The sequence below is a fragment of the Ranitomeya variabilis genome, chromosome 4 (assembly GCF_051348905.1).
Source record: "Ranitomeya variabilis isolate aRanVar5 chromosome 4, aRanVar5.hap1, whole genome shotgun sequence".
In the NCBI taxonomy this organism is placed as follows: Eukaryota; Metazoa; Chordata; class Amphibia; order Anura; family Dendrobatidae; genus Ranitomeya; species Ranitomeya variabilis.
The window spans coordinates 130,620,847-130,646,652 of record NC_135235.1 but is presented as its reverse complement, the minus strand read 5'-3'; the positions used below and the strand labels follow the sequence as shown (position 1 = coordinate 130,646,652).

The 25,806-nt window shown below is 45.7% G+C and overlaps 1 protein-coding gene across 5 annotated transcripts in view; it reads right to left on the bottom strand.

Moving 5' to 3' along the window:
• The window catches only part of FAM241B (family with sequence similarity 241 member B), a 34,888-nt gene extending 9,988 nt beyond the window's left edge, over nucleotides 1-24,900 (bottom strand). Inside the window, exons 1-3 of one of the 5 annotated variants that reach the window (XM_077259270.1) lie at nucleotides 24,729-24,799; nucleotides 18,024-18,102; nucleotides 9,799-9,906 (exon numbers count right to left, since the gene is read on the bottom strand). In XM_077259270.1, coding sequence (XP_077115385.1) covers nucleotides 9,799-9,885 — 87 coding nt within the window. In that variant the 5' untranslated portion in view covers nucleotides 9,886-9,906; nucleotides 18,024-18,102; nucleotides 24,729-24,799. Of the gene's footprint in view, nucleotides 1-9,798; nucleotides 9,907-18,023; nucleotides 18,103-24,603 lie in introns of all 5 variants that reach the window. The other 4 variants (XM_077259269.1, XM_077259265.1, XM_077259266.1 and 1 more) reach the window with 4 other exon arrangements.
• Between the last annotated feature and the right edge of the window lie 906 nt (nucleotides 24,901-25,806).

Genomic DNA, 25,806 nt, shown 5'->3' with positions numbered 1-25,806 from the left:
CTCCTCTCTTATCATGGCTCTCATATTTGACATAAGAGAAGCCTGCTCCTCTCCTATGATTCTGCAGGTGCAAGCTTCACATAGGGGTTTCTGCCAGGTATCTTTCAGTTTGGCTGCGCAAATAGGACATTTTTTGCTTTTGCCAGGCTTCTTTAACGGTTTTTCTGGTAATGAGGCCGCCTATAGAAAAATAACAAAACTCCAGGATAATGCCCCATTTTTTTTTTTATATGTCCATAATACCGGTCCCCTGGTCTACTCACTAGCGCCGTGGACTCCTGCCCTTCTCTAGCTGCGTCCTCCATGATGCACCGGAGATCGCTTACTGCACATACCTTATATTTCTGCTCGTCTGTTCATCTGTACAGCGCTCCTGCGCTCACTACCGCTTCCTGTTTCGGAGACGCCGCCCGCCCCCCTCAGCCGCAAACCGGAAGTGACGCGGCCGGAAAGAGAGGATGGTGCAGCGACGATTTGCTTCCTCATGCCGGCCGCATGGAGACGCCGACGTCCGCAGAGGCAACCGGCAAGATCGCATGCACCAGGGGGCGTGACGGAAGGATCGAGAGCCCCCGGCAGGGGGAAGCGATCCTCATCCAGGAGCAGCGCTACACTGGTAGGCAGAGGGACCCTCGGGCGGGTGTCGGCCAGCGGGTGCCTCATGGAGGGAAGGGTGAGGCAAAGCCCCCCGATCCACAATCCCCCCGCACAGAACGGTAGCTCCTCTCGCCGTTCCTATCCATAATGGGACAGGAAAAACACTGAAGGGTGGTAGGGGGAGGGTCCTTTTAACCTCTCGTGTTTCCTGTCCCATCATGGATAAGAAGGACGTCCTCCAGTGTGCTGTCAGGTGGTGACCTGGAAAATAAATCAAAACTTTGCTGAAAAAGAAAAATTGCGCAATTTTCCGATACCCATAGCGTCTCCATTTTTTATGATCTGGGGTTGGTGAGGGCTTATTTTTTTGCATGCCGAGCTGACATTTGTAATTATACAATTTTGGTGCAGATACGATATATTGATCGCCCGTTATTGCATTTTAGCGCAATGTCGCGGTGACAAAAAAAAAACGTAATTCAGGTGTTTTGACTTTCTCGCTACGCCGTTTAGCGATCAGGTTAATCCTTTTTTTTTTTTAATTGATAGATCGGGCGATTCTGAACGTGGCGATATCAAATATGTGTATGTTTGATTTTATTGTGTTAGTTTGAATGGGGCGCAAGCGGGGTGATTTGAACTTTCATTTTTTTTTTTTTTTTTTGTATTTCTAAACACTTTTTTTTTTTTTTTTACACTTTTGGCATGCTTCAATAGTCTCCATAGAAGACTAGAAGCTGCCATAGCCCAATCGGTTCTGCTACATAGAGGCGATGGTCAGATCGCCTTTATGTAGTAGAATTGCTGAATTGCTATGAGCGCTGACCACTGGGTGGTGTTCACAGCAATCTGGCACTGACAACCATAGAGGGCTCCAGGAGACCTCGGGTTTTCATGCCGACACACCGGTGACCCGCGATCACGTGACGCATGTCACCGGTGCGCGCATTTCCGGTGCGATTGCCGGAGGCGCCATTTAAATGCCGGTCAGAATTTGACAGCGGCATTTAACTAGTTAATAGCTGCAGGTGGATCGTGTTTCTACTAGAGGCTATTGCGGGCATATGTCAGCTGTTCAAAACAGCTGACATGTTCCAGGAAAGATGTGGGCTCACCGCCGCAGCCCACATCAAAAGGAGGGATACGGACATCTGCGTAATATTACGCCCTATGTGAGTAAGGGCTTAAAGTATATGTGTCAGTTAACCCCTACACGACATGTACCGTACTAGTAATGAGCATGTCGTGTCTCCCCCTTTGATGTGGGCTCCGGGGGTGAGCCCACATCTTTCCCGGCACATGTCAGCTGTTTTGAACAACTGACATGTGCCCAAAACAGCTGCGGGTGGAATCGCAATCTACCCGCGGATATTAACCCGTTAAATGCAATTGTCAAACTCTGACAGCGGCAGCTAACGCGCGCTTCCAGCAATGGCAACGGAAATCCGCCCATCGGTGACTCTTGTCACCGAAGGGTTGGCATGACAACCAGAGGTCTATTGAAGACTTCTATGGTTGTCAATGCTGGATTTCTATGAGCGCCGCTCGATGGTCAGCAATTCTGCTACATAAAGGTGATCTGATCATCGTCTGCATGTAGCAGAGACGATCAGGTTATGGCAGCTTCTAGTCTCGCATGGAGATTATTGAAGAATGTCCAAAGTAAAAAAAAAAAAGTTTTAAAAAATATTAAATAATGAAAAAAAAAAAATAAAAGTTCAAATCTCCCCCCTTTTGCCTCATTCAAAATATAACAATAAAAAAACTCAAACACACATTTCGTATTGCCATGTTCAGGATCGCCTGATCTATCAATATAAAAAAATAATTAACCCGATCGCTAAAAGGCATAACGAGAAAACAATTCAAAGCGCCTGAATTACGTTTTATTGGTTGTCGCAATTTTGCATTAAAATGCAATAACAGGCGATCAAAAGATCGTATCTGCACCAAAATCGTATTATTTTTAAAAACATCAGCTCGGCATGCAAAAAATAAGCCCTCACCCATCCCAAGATCACGAAAAAATGAAGCTACTGGTCTCGGAAAATGACAATTTTTTTTATTTTATTATTTTACCACTTAAATAAAAAAGAACCTACACATTTAGAGTCTATGAACATGTAATGACCTGGAGAATCATATTGGCAGGTCAGTTTTAGCATTTGGTGAACATGGTAAAAAAAAAATCCAAAAAACAGTTGTAGAATTGCACTTTTTTTTTTTGCAATTTCACCGCACTTGGAATTTTTTCCCCATTTATGAGTACACGACATGGTAAAACCAATCATTTTGCTCAAAAGTACAACTCGTCCCGCAAAACACAAGCCCTCACATGGCCATACTGACAGAAAATTTTAAAAAGTTATGGCTCTGGGAAGAAGGGGAGCGAAAATCAGAAATGCAAAAATGAAAAAGGGCTGCGGCGCGAAGGGGTTAATCAAATTGTGAATTGAATATTTAGGTTTGTAGTGCTTAGGCTATGTGCACACGTTCAGGAATTCTTGCAGAAAATTCCTGAGAAAAACCTGAAATTTTCTGCAAGAAATCTGCATGCGTTTTTTTGCGCGTTTTTGATGCGTTTTTTCCCAGACATTTCCCAATGCATTTCATAGTGGGAAATCCGCAAAAAAACGCAAAATTAATGAACATGCTGCGTTTTTCGCGGAAAAAAACGCATCATGTGCACAAAACATGCGGAATTCATTCTAAATGATGGGATGCATATTGTATGCTGTTTTTTTTGCGGTTTTATAGCGTTTTTATCGCGAAAAATCAGGAACGTGTGCACACAGCCTTATGCTTCTTGTTGTGTTTTGACTGGTTTTGGAGCACATACCTGGGATATTTTCAGGCAGATAATCCTTAGGCTACTTAACCATCCTCTCTCTTTCTCTAGTTTATCCTGAGCAGCGTGCCAGAAGTATGCATACTAAGGGTATGTGCACACGTATCTGTGAGGGCTGTGGATTTTTCCGCAGCGGATTTGATAAATCCGCAGGGCAAAACAGCTGCGGTTTTTCCTGTGGATTTATCGCGGTTTCTATTGTGGTTTCTGCTGCGGGTTTACACCTGCAGTTTTCTATTGGAGCAGGTGTAAACCCGCAGCGGAATCCGCACAAAGAATTGACATGCTGCGGAAGATAAACCGCTGCGTTTCCGCGCGGTTTTTTTCCGCAGCATGTACACTGCGGATTGCATTTCCCATAGGTTTACATGGTACTGTAAATGCATGGGAAACCGCTGCGGATCCGCAGCAAAATCCACAGCGTGTGCACATACCCTAAAACTTCCATGCCCCATGAAAAGCCAGCCTTAAACAGAAACCCTCCTTTTGTCTATACTTCTATGTGTTGTATAGGAAAAAAGAGATAAAAATAACAGACAGCAACAAAGTGAGATATAGAGGAGAGATCGAGGCAACAGCATTATAATAAGAGAGAAGAGATGGTGCTGACAGCATGGTGAGAAGTAAAGAGGAGAAACCCAAGCGACAGTAGAATAGTGAGAGAGGAGGAATTGAGCCGACATTGAGAGACAGATGAGATACAAGAGTATAAATCGTTAATATCATTTGATCCAGTTAGATATAGTCTCATCTGTATTTGTATATCGTTTTGTGTATTATTAGATACGGAACATGGCACTGACAATGTAAGTTTTTGCAACCTATTGCTACAAGTAGCTGACATCTGTATGGAGAATTAAAAGGAAAATGTCATCGGATTCATGCTGCCAGAACCACGGCAGCATGAATCAGAGGATGACTACACGATAACAGCCCGGTATGTTTTACTTTGAAATGCTTCGGTGTTTCAGAGAAAACAGAGTTTGAAAAGCCAGCCGGTGACCGTAGGGAGAGAAGTGTGGGCCACTTCTGTGGCTGGCGTCTTCCTGTCCCGCTCCAGATTATTGACAGATCTCTCTCACATGTGTACATAGGTAGAGACTAGTGATGAGCGAATGTGCTCAGATAAGGTGCTATCCAAGCATGCTCGGGTGCTGAGTGTCTTCAGCGTACTCGAAAAATATGTTCGAGTCCCTGCGGCTGCACGTCTCGCAGCTGTTCGACAGCAACACATGCAGGGAATACCCGTTTGTTAGGCAATCACTGCATCTGTTGCGGCTGCCTAGCGCAGTGCGTCTCTTCAAACTAGGATTCCTCTGAATCATGTAGCCAGCCTCTGAATCAGCTGCCCGTGGTTAGTCTATTGCCCTGTTCCTTAGAAAAAAAAAAAAAAATTAAATACAGACTGCACACGAATGACAAGTGATAAAAAAAAATGGTCATATATTTCTAGACGAAACGCTGAATGATTTTTCATGTGGTCATGTGAACCAACCCTAAAGTAAATTTTGGTGCCAAATTAGAAAACCAAACATGCCTGCCATATGAGACTTAGGAGTAAAAAATGAACTTCTATGACTTGCAACTCATACACAGTGTTCCAAATTATTATGCAAATTGTCAAAGATTTAATTTTTTGCTTTTCAAATAAACTCATGGATGTTTCATGGCTCTTTAGATCACTGAAATCAATATCAAACATCTCTGAAAATTAGTTTTTCAGGTGAGACCAATTAAAGGAAAACTACTTCGGGTATGTGCACACGGTCAGGAATGGTCCAGTATTTGCTCAGGATTTGATGCAGGTGAAATCTGCATCTGAGGTCACTGGCAGGTCACCTGCGTTTTTGATGCGGTTTTTTTTTGCGTATATCCGCAGCCTCCAACCTGCAGCGGCCAGATGTTACAGCATAGTTGATGGGATTTCAAGAAATCCCATGCACACTATGCATGCACCGATGCGTGGCTCACCCACAGAGACGGACATGCCGCACATCTTTCCAGACGTTCTCGCCCTTAATACGCATGTAACATGTGACTAGGAAGATAGTGAATGGGTAATTTGCGCAGAGAAGACTGAGGGTCTCCGCTACATAAATTGACATGCTGCGGTCTGGAAAGACGCGCCGCATGTCTGTCTCCGCAGGGAAGCCGGAGGCGTCTGTGCACGTGTTAGGGGGTTGCCATGAACATGTTATGTATGATGTTTATTTATTCTCTTAAATGGTGCATTGTTTCCAGATATTCGGGAGAGCGTAGTTCTCTAGTTTGCCCACTAGATGGGGATAGAGACGTAGCCTGTAGATGGTTAATGTGGGAGGAGCTAGTGACAGTTAGGGTTCAGAACAGCTGAGAATTTGAATCAGTTGGGTGGGAGCGCTCTGTCAGAGCAGTCAGCTCTGCAGAAGTCCAAGGTCCAGTCAGGCAGCATCAGGGCCAGGAAGGCCATGAGAGAGAAGAAGGGCAGTGACAGTCACTGACAGTGCAGTATAAGTGGGACTGTGGCTGACAGGGAGAAAGACCTAAGCAGTACGGACAGGTCACTCGCAATGTGGCGGCTTGCTAAGTGGATGGATGTACTCGGGAAAGGGCGAAATGGTTCAGAGGTATCCCTGCTAAAGTAAGACTAGGCACAGAGGACGCTGGAGGATCGATAGGCACGGTCCGTTCCGGAAGCGAGCTTAGTAAAGATGAAGGAAAGGCAGAGAAAGAGTAGACGCCGTGTAAAACGAAGCCAGATATAAATGCTGACAAGGTCAGAGAAGAGACAGGGACAGCAAGGAAATTGTTTAATGTAAAGCCTGCTGTAAATGCTGAAGAGAACCGTTATGTGCCCGTCTTTAGTAAAGTTGATTGTTCAAGCGTTCAATGAGACTGTGACACTGTTTATTCTGCTTCGGCTGAGGAGAACGTGCAGTGCATTACAGGAAGCCCCAGAAGTAAAGGAGCAGCAGGTATGCTGACTGAAAGTTGTGGAGTGTACGTGAGGGGAGGTCAGGGTGTGCAAGAGACTTTTACCTCAGCCACAGCTACCACCCTGTCTGACCCTTACACACGCATAGTGGGCAAAGGATTTCCTGAAATCCCATCCACTATGCTGTAACATCTGGACGCTGCGGGTTTGATGCAGCAGATGTACGCAGCGTCCAACCCGCAGCGTTTACTGACCATGGGAACATACCCTTAAGGACATTCCATATTATTAAGCATCCACAGGTTTCAAGCAATATGGGAAAGAAAAAGGATCTCTTGGCTGCTGAAAAATCTCAAACAGTGCAATGCCTTAGACAGCACAGACAGGTTAAGGATGAGGAAGGTTTCTGCAAGACAAATTCATTAGATTAAAATACCATTACAAAGCAGAAAACAGGAATTTGAAGCTTTTGGTGTGTTTGGAATCCCGTAAACCTCAGGATCCTAGAGAGGCTTGCAGTTGTGCATAAACCTACTATTTGGCCACCCCTACACAGTGCTCACTATCTGAAACTGTTGCAGAGGGCCCAGACATACATAAAGACTATTTGTGAAACAGTCTTACTTACTGATCAGTGCCCTGCAACCCTGGACGGTCCAGATGGATGGAGTAGTGAATGGTTGGTGGATGGCGACCATGTCACAAGAAGGCTGCAACATCACCAAGGAGTTGGCGGAGTTATGTTTTGGGCCAGAATCATGGGGAGAAAGCCGATAGACTCCTTTAAGGTCCCTGAATTTGTTAAAATTACCTCGGCAAAGTATACCAAGTTTCTGACTATACTACTTTCTTCCATGGTAACAAAAAAAATGGAAGAACTGTAACATCCATAGCAAAGCTATATTCATGCATGACAAAGCACCATTTCATGTTGCAAAGAATACCTTTGAGTCATTAGCTGCTATTGGGATATAAGGAGAAAAAACACATGGCTTTTCCACCAACCTACCCTGACCTCAACCCTACTGAGAACCTCTGGAGTATCTGCAGTGCCCCAGAGTCCTGGTCGTTGCAGTGATGATGCTCCGCCGCTAAGGGGGGTGTTGGTACGTCTGATGGCACTGAAGGAGTTCACCTGACCAGGTATCACAGACACCAATACACTTCACAGTCTGGCCTCCAGGGGGAGCTAAGGGTGCTATGTATTAGGCCACTCCTCACAATCTGGTAAAACTGGGGGTTAGATAGGAAGTTAGAGAGAAGCTGACTGGGTTGGAACCAGGCAACATCCTGTGGCAGAGGGTGTTGCAGGGGAAGATTCAGGGGGGTCCCTGTCAGGGGTGGGATCCTGACAGAGGCCTAGCGAACAGAAAGAACGTTACGGGACCGCGCCTGCACTTCATTGCGGCGGTACCCCAAGAAAGGGCAAGAAGCGAGGTTTATTGTGAAGAGTGAGAAACGAGATCAACACAACAAGGAGATAACACCAGTAGGAGTCGTGCTGTAAGACCGAGGCAACATCCTACTGAGGCGCGTAGCCAGTGGCCGGAACACCGAGGAAGTATTGAGCTCCAAGCCTTACTTCAAACCAACGGCAGGACAGTCAGTTATAGGCGGGCTGTCTCACCTAAATCACCTAAGCAGACATAGGGGGCAACAGTGGGAGAGGGGCGACTCTAGGGTCCCGGAAGAACTCCAGGCCTACCCGTCATACGGGTGCGTCCTAGCCATATCATCTGGGGGACGGAGAAGAACATCAGAATCAGTTGTGAGGGAACATCAGAAACAGATACAACAGTTGGGAGGACTATCCCGTGGTGCTCAGCAGGGAAGGACTACAACACACAAGTGCTAGAAGGAAGGCACAGATTTCCACCTGCAAAGGGAACTCTGGAGGTGCCATCGGACCGGCTGGTCTCAGACAGCCCTGTTAACCGTACTCCGGATTGAGGATCCTGAAGCCTTCAGTAAAGAGGTAAAGAGACTGCAACCTGGTGTCCTCGTTATTCATCGCACCCTGCACCACACATCATCACTCTCAACTTCTACTGGACGCCCCTCAGCAGGGTCACGGACCGGGTCTAGCCACCGTGACAATCCCAGAACCGAGACAGAGAGGCCCGGTACCGGGTACCCCTCGGCCCTGCGACAGTGGGGGCGCTCCATATCCTCAAGAAAAAGATCTATGAGGGTGGGAGGTAGTGCACATTAAAACAGCAGCTCTGGGAGGCTATTCTGACATACTGCAAAAAAAAACCATGCAGAAACAATCCAAAAACTAACAAATTCAATGGATACAAGAATTGTGAAGGTGATATCAAAGAGGTCCCACCAGTGGCTTGCAAAAGTATTCAGCACCCCACCCCAGCATTTTTCGGGTCTTTTGCTACCTCCGAACCTGGAATTTCATGGTTTTCTTTTTGAGGGTTTGCATCAGTTCATGTAAAGAACACGCCTACAAGTGTGAACATTTAAAGAAGGAGAGGATAAAACCACCACAGAGTATAATCCATAAAATCAAAATTGTATTCAAATATATTACATAAAATAGATGTAGTAGAACATAAAAAGGCTGCTGAGCACTAGATTGCAGGGGCACAAGTTACCATATAAAGTGCACATCAATATAACCGGACAGTGGGTATAGGGTGATTAGTTTCATTAATAGGGCCACTAAGTCATTTAGTCATAGTGACTGGAGTCGCATGTGATCTATACACATATGCATAAACATCAATAAGGCAATATTGCTCAAATCCAGGTCATGGAAATCTCAGAAAAAGCAGACTAAAATGATAAAACAAGTTATACTGACCATTTTTTCAGAAAACTAAATATCAATCTGATCAGCTCCTCCTGATTTATACGATGATGCCTGTAGATTAGACTGCATTTTCACGGTGACAGATCCCGTAACTTGGACTGTTAAGATGTTTTTGATTGAAATAGCTTTTGATTTCAGTAAATGTCACCTCTTAATGCTGCAAATTCAACAAATTACTATTTTAATTCTTTTCAACCTATGAAATGTTTGAAAACTCGTTTGTGCATAATAATTTGGAAGAGTGCATTTTGAGGTTTTTTATTTTTCGTTTTTCAGAAAAAAAAATACCTATCACTGGGAGGTGTGTCCAATACAATTTGATTTATACTCGAATGGTTAATGATTTGAACATTATACTGACTTATCTGCATCGACCATGTATATTAGGCTACGTTTAATCAAGAGTCTAAACAAATATTCTGTTTTTCATCCAGAAAAAAAAAAAGATGATTTTTTTTATCTCAACAGTCCATGTAAAAAAATCCTCATCTGAACAACCCTACATTGGTCAGAGTGGTCCGTGTGAGGTCAGTTATTTGCATGGACAGCACTTGGACCAAAGTATGGTTGTGCGAATGTAGCCTTAGCCAAAATGGTGATCTAACAAGCTCTTACCTGGCGAGTACTGCTGCGCTGGCTGTTTGCTCTGATTCGAGGGTCATCATCTTGAACAATATCACCATTTGCTAAAATTCGCACCATTTTCTTTAAAAGTAACAGAATCTAATGGAAAAACAGGTAGGTATAACACATCAGAAGGCAGATATGATAGGTCATCTATATTCTATACAGATGGATTCTGATAATAACAAGTAAATTAATCATATCTGGCACCTTCCCAGCAAGAATATCCCCTATGTTCTGTAAGCTCCCACCAACTGCTAGGATCAGATCACATGGCTAAAAAAGGCATATGGAAATGTTCTCCTCATGGGACAATTCTTATTAAAAGGTCATTAACATTAACCCCTTTCTGCCAGCTGACGGAATAGTACGTCAGCTGGCAGATCCCCTGCTTTGAGGGGGGCTCACCGCCGGAGCCCACCTCAAAGCCGCGACATGTCAGCTGTTTTGTACAGCTGACATGTGCGCGCAATGAGCGCGAGCGGAATCGCGATCCGCCCGCGCCCATTAACTAGTTAAGTGCCGCCGTCAAGCGCTGACAGCGGCATTTAACTAGCGCTCCCGGCCGCGCGGCTGGGAGTGCTCGCACCGCCGACCGTCACATGATCATGGGTCATCGGTGCATTGCCATAACAACCAGAGGTCTCCTTGAGACCTCTATGGTTGTTGATGGCCGATTGCTTTGAGCGCCACCCTGTGGTCGGGGTTCAAAGTACACCTTCATTCCTGCTACATAGAGGTGATCTGTACTTCACCTCTATGTAGCACAGGCGATCGAGTTGTGCATGCCTCTAGCCTCCTATAGAGGCTATTGAAGCATGCCAAAAAAAAAAAAAGTGTTTAACCCCTTTACCCCCCAAGGGTTGTTTGCACGTTAATGACCGGGCCAATTTTTACAATTCTGACCACTGTCCCTTTATGAGGTTATAACTCTGCAACACTTCAACGGATCCAGGTGATTCTGACAGTTTTCTCGTGACATATTGTACTTCATGATAGTGGTAAAATTTCTTTGATATTACCTGCGCTTATTTTTTTTAAAAAAAATGGAAATTTGGCGAAAATGTTGAAAATTTCGCAATTTTCCAACTTTGAATTTTTATACAATTAAATCACAGAGATATGTCACACAATATACTTAAAGGGAACCTACCACCCCGTTTTTTAAAAATTAGATAAAAATAGTGTGAAATAGGGGCAGAGCTGGGCTTTACATTAGGGCCTTTTCGGTGCCTTTACACCCCCGTTAGGCTGCCCAAATACCTTTGTGAAGTGGCCGTTTTCTGCTGTCACTCAAGTGGGTCAGGTCGGATGGGCGTGGTCACAGCGCTGTTTGTCCCCCAGGATCCTGCTCATCATTACGTTGGTGGCGTAGTGGTGTGCACATGTCCAGCAGGCGAATCCACTGCCCAGGAGATGAATAACGGCGCGGTCTTCGCTATTCAGCCGTTTACCGGTGGGCGCGGCCATCTTTCCTGTGGCCGCGCCTGCGCAGATGGAGCGCTCTGCTGCCCGGGGCTTCAGGAAAATGGCCGCCGCGATCTCCATCTGCGCACGCGCGGAATCCCGCGGCCATTTTCCTGAAGTCCCGGGCAGCAGAGCGCTCCATCTGCGCAGGCGCGGCCCACCGGTAAACGGCTGAATAGCGAAGACCGCGCCGTTATTCATCTCCTGGGCAGTGGATTCGCCTGCTGGACATGCGCACACCACTACGCCACCAACGTAATGATGAGCAGGATCCTGGGGGACAAACAGCGCTGTGACCACGCCCATCCGACCTGACCCACTTGAGTGACAGCAGAAAATGGCCACTTCACAAAGGTATTTGGGCAGCCTAACGGGGGTGTAAAGGCACCGAAAAGGCCCTAATGTAAAGCCCAGCTCTACCCCTATTTCACACTATTTTTATCTAATTTTTAAAAAACGGGGTGGTAGGTTCCCTTTAATAAGTAACATTTCCCACATGTCTACTTTACATCAGCACAATTTTGGAACCAACATTTTTTTTTGTTAGGGAGTTATAAGGGCTAAAAGTTGACCAGCAATTTCTCATTTTTACAACACCATTTTTTTTTAGGGACCACATCTCAGTTGAAGTTATTTTGAGGGGTCTATATGATGGAAAATACCCAAGTGTGACACCATTCTAAAAACTGCACCCCTCAAGGTGCTCAAAACCACATTCAAGAAGTTTATTAACCCTTCAGGTGTTTCACAGGAATTTTTGGAATGTTTAAATAAAAATTAACATTTAACTTTTTTACACAAAAAATTTACTTCAGCTCCAATTTGTTTTATTTTACCAAGGGTAACAGGAGAAAATGGACCGCAAAAGTTGTTGTACATTTTGTCCTGAGTACGCTGATACCCCATATGTGGGGGTAAACCACTGTTTGGGCGCAAGGGAGAGCTCGGAAGCGAAGGAGCGCCATTTGACTTTTCAATGCAAAATTGACTGGAATTGAGATGGGACGCCATGTTGTGTTTGGAGAGCCCCTGATGTGCCTAAACATTGAAACCCCCCACAAGTGACACCATTTTGGAAAGTAGACCCCCTAAGGAACTTATCTAGATGTGTGGTGAGCACTTTGACCCACCAAGTTCTTCACAGAAGTTTACAACGCAGAGCCGTAAAAATAAAAAATCATATTTTTTCACAAAAATGATTTTTTCGCCCCCAATTTTTTATTTTCCCAAGGGTAAGAGAAGAAATTGGACCCCAAAAGTTGTTGTCCAATTTGTCCTGAGTACGCTGATACCTCATATGTGGGGGTACACCACTGTTTGGGTGCATGACCGAGCTCGGAAGGGAAGGAGCGCCATTTGACTTTTCAAAGTAAAATTGACTGGAATTGAGATGGGACGCCATGTTGCGTTTGGAGAGCCACTGATGTGCCTAAACATTGAAACCCCCCACAAGTGACACCATTTTGGAAAGTAGACCACCTAAAGAACTCATCTAGATGTGTTGTGAGAGCTTTGAACACCCAAGTGTTTCACTACAGTTCATAACGCAGAGCCGTGAAAATAAAAATTCTTTTTTTTTTCCCCACAAAAATTATTTTTTAGCCCCCAGTTTTGTATTTTCCCAAGATTAACAGGAGAAATTGGACCCCAAAAGTTGTTGTCCAATGTGTCATGAGTATGCTGATACCCCATATGTTGGGGTAAACCCCTGTTTGTGCGCACGGAAGAGCTCGGAAGGGAAGGAGCACTGTTTTACTTTTTCAACGCAGAATTGGCTGGAATTGAGATCGGACGCAATGTCGCATTTGGAGAGCCCCTGATGTGCCTAAACAGTGGAAACGACCCAATTATAACTGAAACCCTAATCCAAACACACCCCTAACCCTAATCTCAACGGTAACCCTAACCACACCCCTAACCCTAGTCCCAACCCTATTCCCAACGTAAATGTAATCCAAACCCTAACTTTAGCCCCAACCCTAACTTTAGCCCCAACCCTAACTTTAGCCCCAACCCTAGCCCTAACAGGAAAATGGAAATAAATACATTTTTTTAATTTTTCGTAACTAAGGGGGTGATGAAGGGGGGTTTGATTTACTTTTATAGCGCGTTTTCTAGCGGATTTTTGATTGGCAGCCGTCACACACTAAAAGACGCTTTTTATTGCAAAAAATGTTTTTTGCGTTACCACATTTTGAGTGCTATAATTTTTCCATATTTGAGACCACAGAGTCATGTGAGGTCTTGTTTTTTGCGGGACAAGTTGACGCTGTTATTGGTAACATTTTCGGGCACGTGACATTTTTTGATCGCTTTTTATTCCGATTTTTGTGAGGCAGAATGACCAAAAACCAGCTATTCATGAATTTCTTTTTTGGGGGGCGTTTATACAGTTCCGCGTTTGGTAAAATGGATAAAGCAGTTTCATTCTTTGGGTCAGTACGATTACAGCGATACCTCATTTATATCATTTTTTTATGTTTTGGCGTTTTTATACGATAAAAACAATTGTTTAGAAAAAAATAATTATTTTTGCATCGCTTTATTCTGAGGACTATAACTTTTTTATTTTTTCTCCTGATGATGCTGTATGGCGGCTCGTTTTTTGCAGGACAAGATGACGTTTTCAGCAGTACCATGGTTATTTATCTCCGTCTGTTTGATCGCGTGTTATTCCACTTTTTGTTTGGCGGTATGATAAAAAAACATTGTTTTTTGCCTCGGTTTTTTTTTTGTTTTTTTTTACGGTGTTCACTGAAGGGGTTAACTAGTGGGACAGTTTTATAGGTCGGGTCGTTACGGACGCGGCGATACTAAATATGTGTACTTTTATTGTTTTTTTTTATTTAGCTAAAGGAAAATATTTATTGGAACAATATATATATTATTTTTTTATTATAATTTATTTAGGATTTTTTTTTTTTTTTTTTTACACATGTAATTTTTTTTTTTTTACTTTGCCCCGGGGGGGGGGCATCACAGTAAAGTGACAACAGTGACAGATCGCCGATCTGAAGTGCACAGAAGGGAGGCTTCCCAGCGCCTGCTCTGAGCAGGCGCAGTGAAGCCACCTCCCTGCAGGACCCGGATGCAGCCAAGCAGCCATTTTGGATCCGGGGCTTGCAGGGAGGAAACGCTCGGTACAAGGTGAGCACATCGCCTTGTACCGATCGTCTCAGGGAAGCCCGCAGGGAGCCCCCTCCCTGCGCGATGCTTCCCTATACCGCCGGAACACTGCAATCATGTTTGATCGCAGTGTGCCGGGGGTTAATGTGCCGGGGGCGGTCCGTGACCACTCCTGTCACATAGTGCCAGATGTCAGCTGCGATAGTCAGCTGACACCCGGCCGCGATCGGCCACGCTCCCCCCGTGAGCGCGGCCGATCGCGCTGGACGTACTATTCCGTCCTCGGGAAGTAGGGCCCACCCCACATGGATGGAATAGTACATCCGATGACAGAAAGGGGTTAAAAATATTAAAAAAAAAAAAAATATATAAAAGTTCAAATCACCCCCCTTTCGCCCCAATCAAAATAAAACAATACAAAAAAAAAATCAAACATACACATATTTGGTATTGCCGCATTCAGAATCGCCCAATCTATCAATAAAAACAAAGGATTAACCTGACCGCTAAATGGCGTAGCGAGAAAAAAAATCAAAACGGCAAAATTAAGTTTTTTTGGTCGCCGCGACATTGCATTAAAATGCAATAACGGGCGATCAAAAGAATGTATCTACACCAAAATGGTATCATTAAAAACGCCAGCTTGGCACGCAAAAAAATAAGCCCTCACCTGACCCCAGATCACGAAAATTGGAGACGCTACGGGTATCGGAAAATCGCACAATTTTTTTTTTTTTTTTTTTTTTAAGCAAACTTTGGCATTTTTTTTCACCACTTAGATAAAAAATAACCTAGACATGTTAGGTGTCTATGAACTCGTAATGACCTGGAGAATCATAACGGCAGGTCAGTTTTAGCATTTGGTGAACCTATCAAAAAAGCCAAACAAAAAACAAGTGTGAGATTGCACTTTTTTTGCAATTTCATCACACTTGGAATTTTTTTCCAGTTTTCTGTTACACGGCATGGTAAAACCAATGGTATCGTTCAAAAGTACATCTCGTCCCGCAAAAAATAAGCCCTCATATGGCCATATTGACGGAAAAATAAAAAAAGTTATGGCTCTGGGAAGGAGGGGAGCGAAAAACAAAAACAGCTCCGGGGGTGAAGGGGTTAAGGCCAAGTTCAGACATAGAAAACACTGTCCACATAAGGACTGATGTGTACACACAGACAGCGGGTCTCCCGACTCAAACTGAGTAGCCTTAACAGAATTGGGCCATGATACACTGACGTCTGAATGAGACCCAAAGCCTTGTTCACCAATTGTTGGCCCCAAGAATTAATTGTATAGTTTAGCACTATTATTGACCATAAATACCAGCAAAAATTTTTGGTTGGTAATTTCTTTATATATTATAAATGTTTAAGCAATTAAACTACCTGTACAAAGTTTTAAAAAGCAAACAAATACCTGTTATTTTCCGTGTTACCCCAATGCGAATGCCCTGGTTGTCAGTACCAATTAACAGAAATAAACACTTGAAATAGATCATTCTGTTTGTAATGACTCTATATACACTGCTCAAAAAAAATAAAAGGGAACACTTAGGGTATGTGTCCACATTCAGGAAACGCTGCTTTTGACGCTGTGTAGAGCCGCATCGTCAAACACGCAGCGTCCAGATGTTACAGCATAGTGGAGGGGATTTCATGAAATCCTGTCTCCACTATGCGGTACAACACACAGGCGGCAGACTAGCGTAAACGGACATGCGGCACGTCTTTTCAGAACGCAGCATGTCTGTTTACAGTGCAGCGGCGCTCTGTCACCACGCCATAAATTTTCCATAATCATTAGATGCGGTAAAACTGCATCTAATGATTAGTGAAATGAGTAGAAACTGCGGTAATGCAGCTTACTACGCATATCATATGCCGGCTTACCTGTCCCGCCGCCGGAAGCTTCGCGTCCACTGCAGTTCTCGCGGTAAGTTAAGTTCTCGCGATAACTTAGCTTACCGCGAGAACTGCTGTGCACGTGACCGGGGGTTATCTCCGGTAACACTAGGCTGGTTCTCACGGTCAGCTGATCGCTGGAGAGTTATCTCCAGTTATGTGCAAGGAGGAACAGGAGGAGCACTGCCAGAGCCCTGCAAAATGACCTCCAGCAGGCCACAAATGTGCATGTGTCTGCACAAACGGTTAGAAACCGACTCCATGAGGATGGTCTGAGTACCCGACGTCCACAGATGGGGGTAGTGCTCACAGGCTAACACTGTGCAGGCTTGGCATTTGCCACTGAACACCAGGTTTGGCAAATTCATCACTGGCGCCCTGTGCTCTTCACAGATGAAAGCAGGTTCACACTGAGCACGTGACAGAGTCTGGAGACGCCATGGAGAGCGATCTGCTGCCTGCAACATCCTTCAGCATGACCGGATTGGCAGTGGGTCATTAATGATGTGGGGTGACATTTCTTTGGAGGGCCGCACAGCCCTCCATGTGCTCGCCATAGGTAGCCTGACTGCCATTAGGTACCGAGATGAGATCCTCAGACCCCTTGTGAGACCATATGCTGGTGCGGTTGGACATGGGTTCCTCCTAATACAGGACAATGCCAGACCTCATGTGGCTGGAGTGTGTTAGCAGTTCCTGCAAGATTCCCCAGACCTGAATCCGATTGAACACATCTAGGACATCATGTCTCGCACCATCCACCAATGTCACGTTGCACCACAGACTGTCCAGGAGTTTGCGGACGTTTTAGTCCAGGTTTGGGAGGTCCGTCAGGAGACCATCCGCCGCCTCATCAGGAGCATGCCCAGGCATTGTAGGGAGGTCATACAGGCACATGGAGGCCACACACACTACTGAGCATCATTTCCTTGTCTTGAGGCATTTCTACTGAAGTTGGATCAGCCTGTAACTTCATTTTCCACTTTGATTTTGAGCATCATTCCAACTCCAGACCTCAGTGGGATATTAGTTGTGATTTACGTTGATCATTTGTAGGTTTTGTTGTTCTCAATGTTACACCCGGTTCGGTTTCTGTACCTTTGCAGGGTCCCCGTCGGGACACCCGCTCTGTGCTGGCTCCACGCTGTCAGGATGCAGCCTCTGCCTCTCCCTCCTCTCCTGCTTCCTGGCGCGCTGCCAGCAGGTTCTCAGGCAGAGTGCTTAGGTCACGCGTGCGCTCACTCCCGGTCTCTTAAAGAGACAGCGCGCATTTTTTTAAAAGATGCTTCTGGCCAATGGCGTGTTGTTCATTGCTATTTCTAGCTCCTCCACCATAGGGAGGGCGCCGGAGCAACAAGTATCCACTGTTGCTTCTTCCGGTTCTTGTCAGCATGTGCTTCTGTTTCTGAAGTTCTCTGCCAGTGTTCTGCTTATGCTCTCTGTCTCCACAGATGGGCTACCGGTTACAGGCTATTTGGGACGACGTTCGCTCTGTCTACGCCAGATCTGTCTTGTCCCGCCAATCTGCCATCCTCATCTCCGGACAAAGCCAGTACCGCTGGAACCTGCTTCTACCCGTCCACCTGGTATCACCTGGTTAGCTCCACATCTCCTGCTAACCCTGTTTGACCCGCTGGGACAGCTGCTACGAGTTCGGGGTCTAACTGGAGGTAGCACCCGTGTCCCCCAGGCATTCCATTCTGACCCTGTTCAAGGGGACTTACCACAGGTGTCTGGGGCTCACGTAGTCACGTCCCCTTCGGAGATCCCCCGGAGCGTGGTCCCAAGGTTCCACGTTAAATCCTAATAAAAACGAATGTGAACTTCAACTTCTGTGCCTCCGTTTCCATTCGTTACACTCAACATATTCCACTATGTAATGAATAAAGATTTACAACTGAAATATTTCATTCAGTGATATCTAAGATGTGGGATTTAAGTGGCCCCTTTATTTTTTTGAGTTTAACATTCGAGTTTCACTTTTTGTTTTGAATAACTGAAATAAATTAACTTTTTGATGATATTCTAATTTTGTGAGAAGCACCTGTATTTATACATGTAAATGAGATCTCTAAGGCAGAGGTGTCAAACTGCATTCCTCGAGGGCCGCCAACAGGTCACGTTTTCAGGATTTGCTTAGCATTCCACAAGGTGCTGGAATCATTCTGTGCAGGTGATTAAATTATCACCTGTGCAATACAAGGAAATCCTGAAAACATGACCTGTTGGCGGCCCTCGAGGACTGCAGTTTGACACCTCTGCTCTAAGGCGTCTTTTTTTGTAAGCTAAACAAGCCCAACTTTTCCAACCATTCATCTTATGAGAGGCCTTCCATCCCTTGTAATAAACTAGTTGCACGTCGTTGAATTGACTTTAATTTCTGAATATCCTTTTTAAGGTGTGGAGCCCAAAACTGGAAACCATATACTAGATGTGGCCTCACAAGTGATTTATAAAGTGGTAATAATACATTGGGATTGTGGGACTTTATCTTTTTATACATCCTAAAATCTTGTTTGCTTTTGCAGCTGCTGCCTGACATTGATTAATGCTGCTCAGCTTACTTGTAACGAGAATACCCAAATCCTTTTCCTGTTCTGTAGTCCAGAGTACACTCCCATTTAATGTATATGCAGCCATAGGATTACTCAATCCCAGGTGAATTACTCTACATTTATCTACATTAAACCTCATTCGCCAAGTGTTTGCCCATTCAGACATCTTATTCAGATCATTTTGCAAACATTTTATGATTTCAACAAAGTCCATCACTATATGTTAAAACCACTTCTCCATGTAATCAAAATAAAAGTAGCATCAGCATACTGTGTGAGACTCAGGTATTTTGAGCTCGACAGGCTCTTACCCATAGCAGAAACTGAGCTTATAATGCACAAAACACGTAAGCTTCACCCAGCACGCAGACAAATGGTGCTAGACTTTGATGATCTATGGACAATTTGAAATCTATAAAGTCTTGAGTACTCCCTCACTCTCATATCCAGACGCTCTCTGTTCTGGCCGCGGGGGTCATGTGGACATGAAATATCTCCTGTTGTCTGATCCTTGGTGTAAACGGGATGTGTGGTTGGTGGTGTCTGGAGGCTCATCTCCTTAACTTCACAGATTACTCTATCTGACCATAATATTCAAGGATGATTGTTCTTCATGCATTGTATTGTCCTGTAGTTGTGGAGATTAGAGCTGACGTCAGGACCGGTCACACACGGGTGGCTGCCGAGGCTCATAATGTCCAGGTTTCAATTGCCGACTTCCACCGCACATGTATGACAGAGGTACCATTGCAGTTATGTAGTGTGCTCTGGGGTTGAATCAGCTCCATGTACCAAGCGGTGCGGTCTGTGTTATTGTTGTCACCCGAGTATAGACACATGTAGGTAGAAGACCCCACTACTGCTGTGCAGTTGGTTGTGCTTGAGGAAAGTATAATGATCCTATAATATATTTGACAAAAACCGCAGCACTGACGGAGGTAAAGATATAGAGTATTTATCGTAAATAATATTCAACATTTAGTAAGATATCGCTGGGTATTAAGGCATAGGTGAGTAGCCAGGTTGGTCAAAACATTGGACATTATCTGTCTGTTTCGTGGTGTCGGATCTACATGAAATTTGGTATATTATTTACAACAAAGACTCACTATACTTATACATGTTTTTCGTCAACCAAGTCACCCGCGTATAACTGCTCAGAGCTAGATCGGATCGCAAAACTTAAACCTCTTAGAAGCTTCTGTCAATGGTGAGGCATCATTTAAGAAGTTAAAAACGGGGAGAGAAGTCCCCTCCAATGCCAATAACATTGTTGCGGCGACTGGGGAACCTACTGAAGGGCCCCTTGTCTGCCATCTTTGAAGTCCAGACTGTAATTTTACAATACCGGTAACATTACAGTATGTATAAGTGAAGTCATCACAGGTTTAAATCCCCCCAGCAGGAGGGTCCTGTCTATAAAAGGCAGCAGCTGTCAAGGCATCTGGGGAGTAGTAGTTTAACCACAGCACAGGATGCAGACTGGTCATCATGCACATTACTGCTCTGTACATGGACTACAGCTCCTATAGGAGGCAGCAGCTCCAGGATATGTTGGGAGTAGTAGTCTGACCACAGCACAGGATGCAGACTGGTTATCATGCACATTACTGCTCTGTACATGGACTACAGCTCCTATAGGAGGCAGCAGCTCCAGGATATGTTGGGAGTAGTAGTCTGACCACAGCACAGGATACATCCTGTTCATCATGCACATTACTGCTCTGTACATGGACTACAGCTACTATAGGAGGCAGCAGCTCCAGGACATGTTGGGAGTAGTAGTCTGACAACAGCACAGGATGCAGACTGGTCATCATGCACATTACTGCTCTGTACATGGACTACAGCTCCTATAGGAGGCAGCAGCTCCAGGATATGTTGGGAGTAGTAGTCTGACCACAGCACAGGATGCAGACTGGTTATCATGCACATTACTGCTCTGTACATGGACTACAGCTCCTATAGGAGGCAGCAGATCCAAGACATGTTGGGAGTAGTAGTCTGACCACAGCACAGGATGCAGACTGGTCATCATGCACATTACTGCTCTGTACATGGACTACAGCTCCTATAGGAGGCAGCAGCTCCAGGACATGTTGGGGGTAGTAGTCTGACCACAGCACAGGATGCAGACTGGTCATCGTGCACATTACTGCTCTGTACATGGACTACAGCTCCTATAGGAGGCAGCAGCTCCAGGACATGTTGGGAGTAGTAGTCTGACCACAGCACAGGATGCAGACTGGTCATCATGCACATTACTGCTCTGTACATGGACTACAGCTCCTATAGGAGGCAGCAGCTCCAGGATATGTTGGGAGTAGTAGTCTGACCACAGCACAGGATACATCCTGTTCATCATGCACATTACTGCTCTGTACATGGACTACAGCTACTATAGGAGGCAGCAGCTCCAGGACATGTTGGGAGTAGTAGTCTGACAACAGCACAGGATGCAGACTGGTCATCATGCACATTACTGCTCTGTACATGGACTACAGCTCCTATAGGAGGCAGCAGCTCCAGGATATGTTGGGAGTAGTAGTCTGACCACAGCACAGGATGCAGACTGGTTATCATGCACATTACTGCTCTGTACATGGACTACAGCTCCTATAGGAGGCAGCAGATCCAAGACATGTTGGGAGTAGTAGTCTGACCACAGCACAGGATGCAGACTGGTCATCATGCACATTACTGCTCTGTACATGGACTACAGCTCCTATAGGAGGCAGCAGCTCCAGGACATGTTGGGGGTAGTAGTCTGACCACAGCACAGGATGCAGACTGGTCATCGTGCACATTACTGCTCTGTACATGGACTACAGCTCCTATAGGAGGCAGCAGCTCCAGGACATGTTGGGAGTAGTAGTCTGACCACAGCACAGGATGCAGACTGGTCATCATGCACATTACTGCTCTGTACATGGACTACAGCTCCTATAGGAGGCAGCAGCTCCAGGACATGTTGGGGGTAGTAGTCTGACCACAGCACAGGATGCAGACTGGTTATCATGCACATTACTGCTCTGTACATGGACTACAGCTCCTATAGGAGGCAGCAGCTCCAGGACATGTTGGGGGTAGTAGTCTGACCACAGCACAGGATGCAGACTGGTCATCATGCACATTACTGCTCTATACATGGACTACAGCTCCTATAGGAGGCAGCAGCTCCAGGACATGTTGGGAGTAGTAGTCTGACCACAGCACAGGATGCAGACTGGTCATCATGCACATTACTGCTCTGTACATGGACTACAGCTCCTATAGGAGGCAGCAGATCCAGGACATGTTGGGAGTAGTAGTCTGACCACAGCACAGGATGCAGACTGGTCATCATGCACATTACTGCTCTGTACATGGACTACAGCTCCTATAGGAGGCAGCAGCTCCAGGACATGTTGGGAGTAGTAGTCTGACCACAGCACAGGATGCAGACTGGTCATCATGCACATTACTGCTCTGTACATGGACTACAGCTCCTATAGGAGGCAGCAGATCCAGGACATGTTGGGAGTAGTAGTCTGACCACAGCACAGGATGCAGACTGGTCATCATGCACATTACTGCTCTGTACATGGACTACAGCTCCTATAGGAGGCAGCAGATCCAGGACATGTTGGGGGTAGTAGTCTGACCACAGCACAGGATGCAGACTGGTCATCATGCACATTACTGCTCTGTACATGGACTACAGCTCCTATAGGAGGCAGCAGCTCCAGGACATGTTGGGAGTAGTAGTCTGACCACAGCACAGGATGCAGACTGGTCATCATGCACATTACTGCTCTGTACATGGACTACAGCTCCTATAGGAGGCAGCAGCTCCAGGACATGTTGGGAGTAGTAGTCTGACCACAGCACAGGATGCAGACTGGTCATCATGCACATTACTGCTCTGTACATGGACTACAGCTCCTATAGGAGGCAGCAGCTCCAGGATATGTTGGGAGTAGTAGTCTGACCACAGCACAGGATGCAGACTGGTTATCATGCACATTACTGCTCTGTACATGGACTACAGCTCCTATAGGAGGCAGCAGATCCAAGACATGTTGGGAGTAGTAGTCTGACCACAGCACAGGATGCAGACTGGTCATCATGCACATTACTGCTCTGTACATGGACTACAGCTCCTATAGGAGGCAGCAGCTCCAGGACATGTTGGGGGTAGTAGTCTGACCACAGCACAGGATGCAGACTGGTCATCGTGCACATTACTGCTCTGTACATGGACTACAGCTCCTATAGGAGGCAGCAGCTCCAGGACATGTTGGGAGTAGTAGTCTGACCACAGCACAGGATGCAGACTGGTCATCATGCACATTACTGCTCTGTACATGGACTACAGCTCCTATAGGAGGCAGCAGCTCCAGGACATGTTGGGGGTAGTAGTCTGACCACAGCACAGGATGCAGACTGGTTATCATGCACATTACTGCTCTGTACATGGACTACAGCTCCTATAGGAGGCAGCAGCTCCAGGACATGTTGGGGGTAGTAGTCTGACCACAGCACAGGATGCAGACTGGTCATCATGCACATTACTGCTCTATACATGGACTACAGCTCCTATAGGAGGCAGCAGCTCCAGGACATGTTGGGAGTAGTAGTCTGACCACAGCACAGGATGCAGACTGGTCATCATGCACATTACTGCTCTGTACATGGACTACAGCTCCTATAGGAGGCAGCAGATCCAGGACATGTTGGGAGTAGTAGTCTGACCACAGCACAGGATGCAGACTGGTCATCATGCACATTACTGCTCTGTACATGGACTACAGCTCCTATAGGAGGCAGCAGCTCCAGGACATGTTGGGAGTAGTAGTCTGACCACAGCACAGGATGCAGACTGGTCATCATGCACATTACTGCTCTGTACATGGACTACAGCTCCTATAGGAGGCAGCAGATCCAGGACATGTTGGGAGTAGTAGTCTGACCACAGCACAGGATGCAGACTGGTCATCATGCACATTACTGCTCTGTACATGGACTACAGCTCCTATAGGAGGCAGCAGATCCAGGACATGTTGGGGGTAGTAGTCTGACCACAGCACAGGATGCAGACTGGTCATCGTGCACATTACTGCTCTGTACATGGACTACAGCTCCTATAGGAGGCAGCAGCTCCAGGACATGTTGGGAGTAGTAGTCTGACCACAGCACAGGATGCAGACTGGTCATCGTGCACATTACTGCTCTGTACATGGACTACAGCTCCTATAGGAGGCAGCAGATCCAGGACATGTTGGGAGTAGTAGTCTGACCACAGCACAGGATGCAGACTGGTCATCATGCACATTACTGCTCTGTACATGGACTACAGCTCCTATAGGAGGCAGCAGCTCCAGGACATGTTGGGGGTAGTAGTCTGACCACAGCACAGGATGCAGACTGGTCATCATGCACATTACTGCTCTGTACATGGACTACAGCTCCTATAGGAGGCAGCAGATCCAGGACATGTTGGGGGTAGTAGTCTGACCACAGCACAGGATGCAGACTGGTCATCATGCACATTACTGCTCTGTACATGGACTACAGCTCCTATAGGAGGCAGCAGCTCCAGGGCATGTTGGGAGTAGTAGTCTGACCACAGCACAGGATGCAGACTGGTCATCATGCACATTACTGCTCTGTACATGGACTACAGCTCCTATAGGAGGCAGCAGCTCCAGGACATGTTGGGAGTAGTAGTCTGACCACAGCACAGGATGCAGATGTACATGTTGTTTACCTCGCCTGTAACCCGGGTACTTGTGCCCACAGCCACCTGCTTCCCGCTCCACACATACATGCCATGGTGGCAGCTGGGCAGTGAGGAGGCCTCGGCCCTGTCACACTATGACCGTCCGTGCTTACCAGGCAGGACAATGCTCGTCTCTTGCCGCTTCCTGCTGCTCTCCAGCCTGTACACACTTCACAGGAAGCAGGGCTGGCCTTCTGCTCCACACAGCTGTGCTCAGTGCTGCCCTCTGCCGGGACCCTCCTGAACTGAGCGAGACCAAGGTTGAGCATTCGTGTACTTGTGGTTCGTCTCACCTGCACAGTTTAACGGTTGTTCTATATTTCCTTTTCTAAATGTGTGAAGTCTTGAGTGAGAAGTTCCCAGTCAGATCAGGGTGTAATTTCTGTAGGAACTAAACTAGTCCAGGAAATTGTAGGACTGGATTCGTAATATTGGGCCGAGTTCACATGTCGTGATTTGTGAATCTAAAACCTGATAAATATTTTCTGCACCTTTGTTTTTTGCTACAGAAAAGTAACAAAACATGAAACAAAACAATACGAGGCCAGGGATTCAACCTGCGGTTTAGGATGTGGTCACACAGTGCGGATTCCTTGCAGATAAGGGGCAGATCTTCCCTTTTCCATAGTTCCAAAGCGTGTAGATCTGAAAGTCCGCACCGCAGGTCAGTGTCCATGCGCGGATTTGCAGCAACATGTACATGTTATTTATTGTACATGTTATTTATTGTACATGTTATTTATTGAACGCTTCTTCAGATTTTGCAAAAAAAACCCTGCAGCATGTGGATTAGATTACGTGACAAGTCCTCAGGCCCGATCCTTTCTCGCTTCTGTTTTTTGTAGTTTCTCTTGTTTTGTGCCATTTGCACCTTTTTTGATGTTTTGTCTGTTTTTTTTAGATGTTTTCACCTGATAATTTGTAAATGTTTCAAAAAGTCTCAATGTGTTGTAAATGTGCTCCAGCCCTCTCCTGTAGTGATTCTATGTGCGACAGCAATTATTGCCACATTTTGCAAAACATACAACATCTTTGCGCTAAAAAGTAGCAAATACAATTAAGGACCAAAAAAAAGACTGGTTTTGAATTTGAGCAAAATTCATGAACCAAATGCGCTACACTGAGGAAATTGGCGCAAAACTGTAACAAATACCAAAAGACAAAAAGAAAAAAAATGGACTTACAGAACAC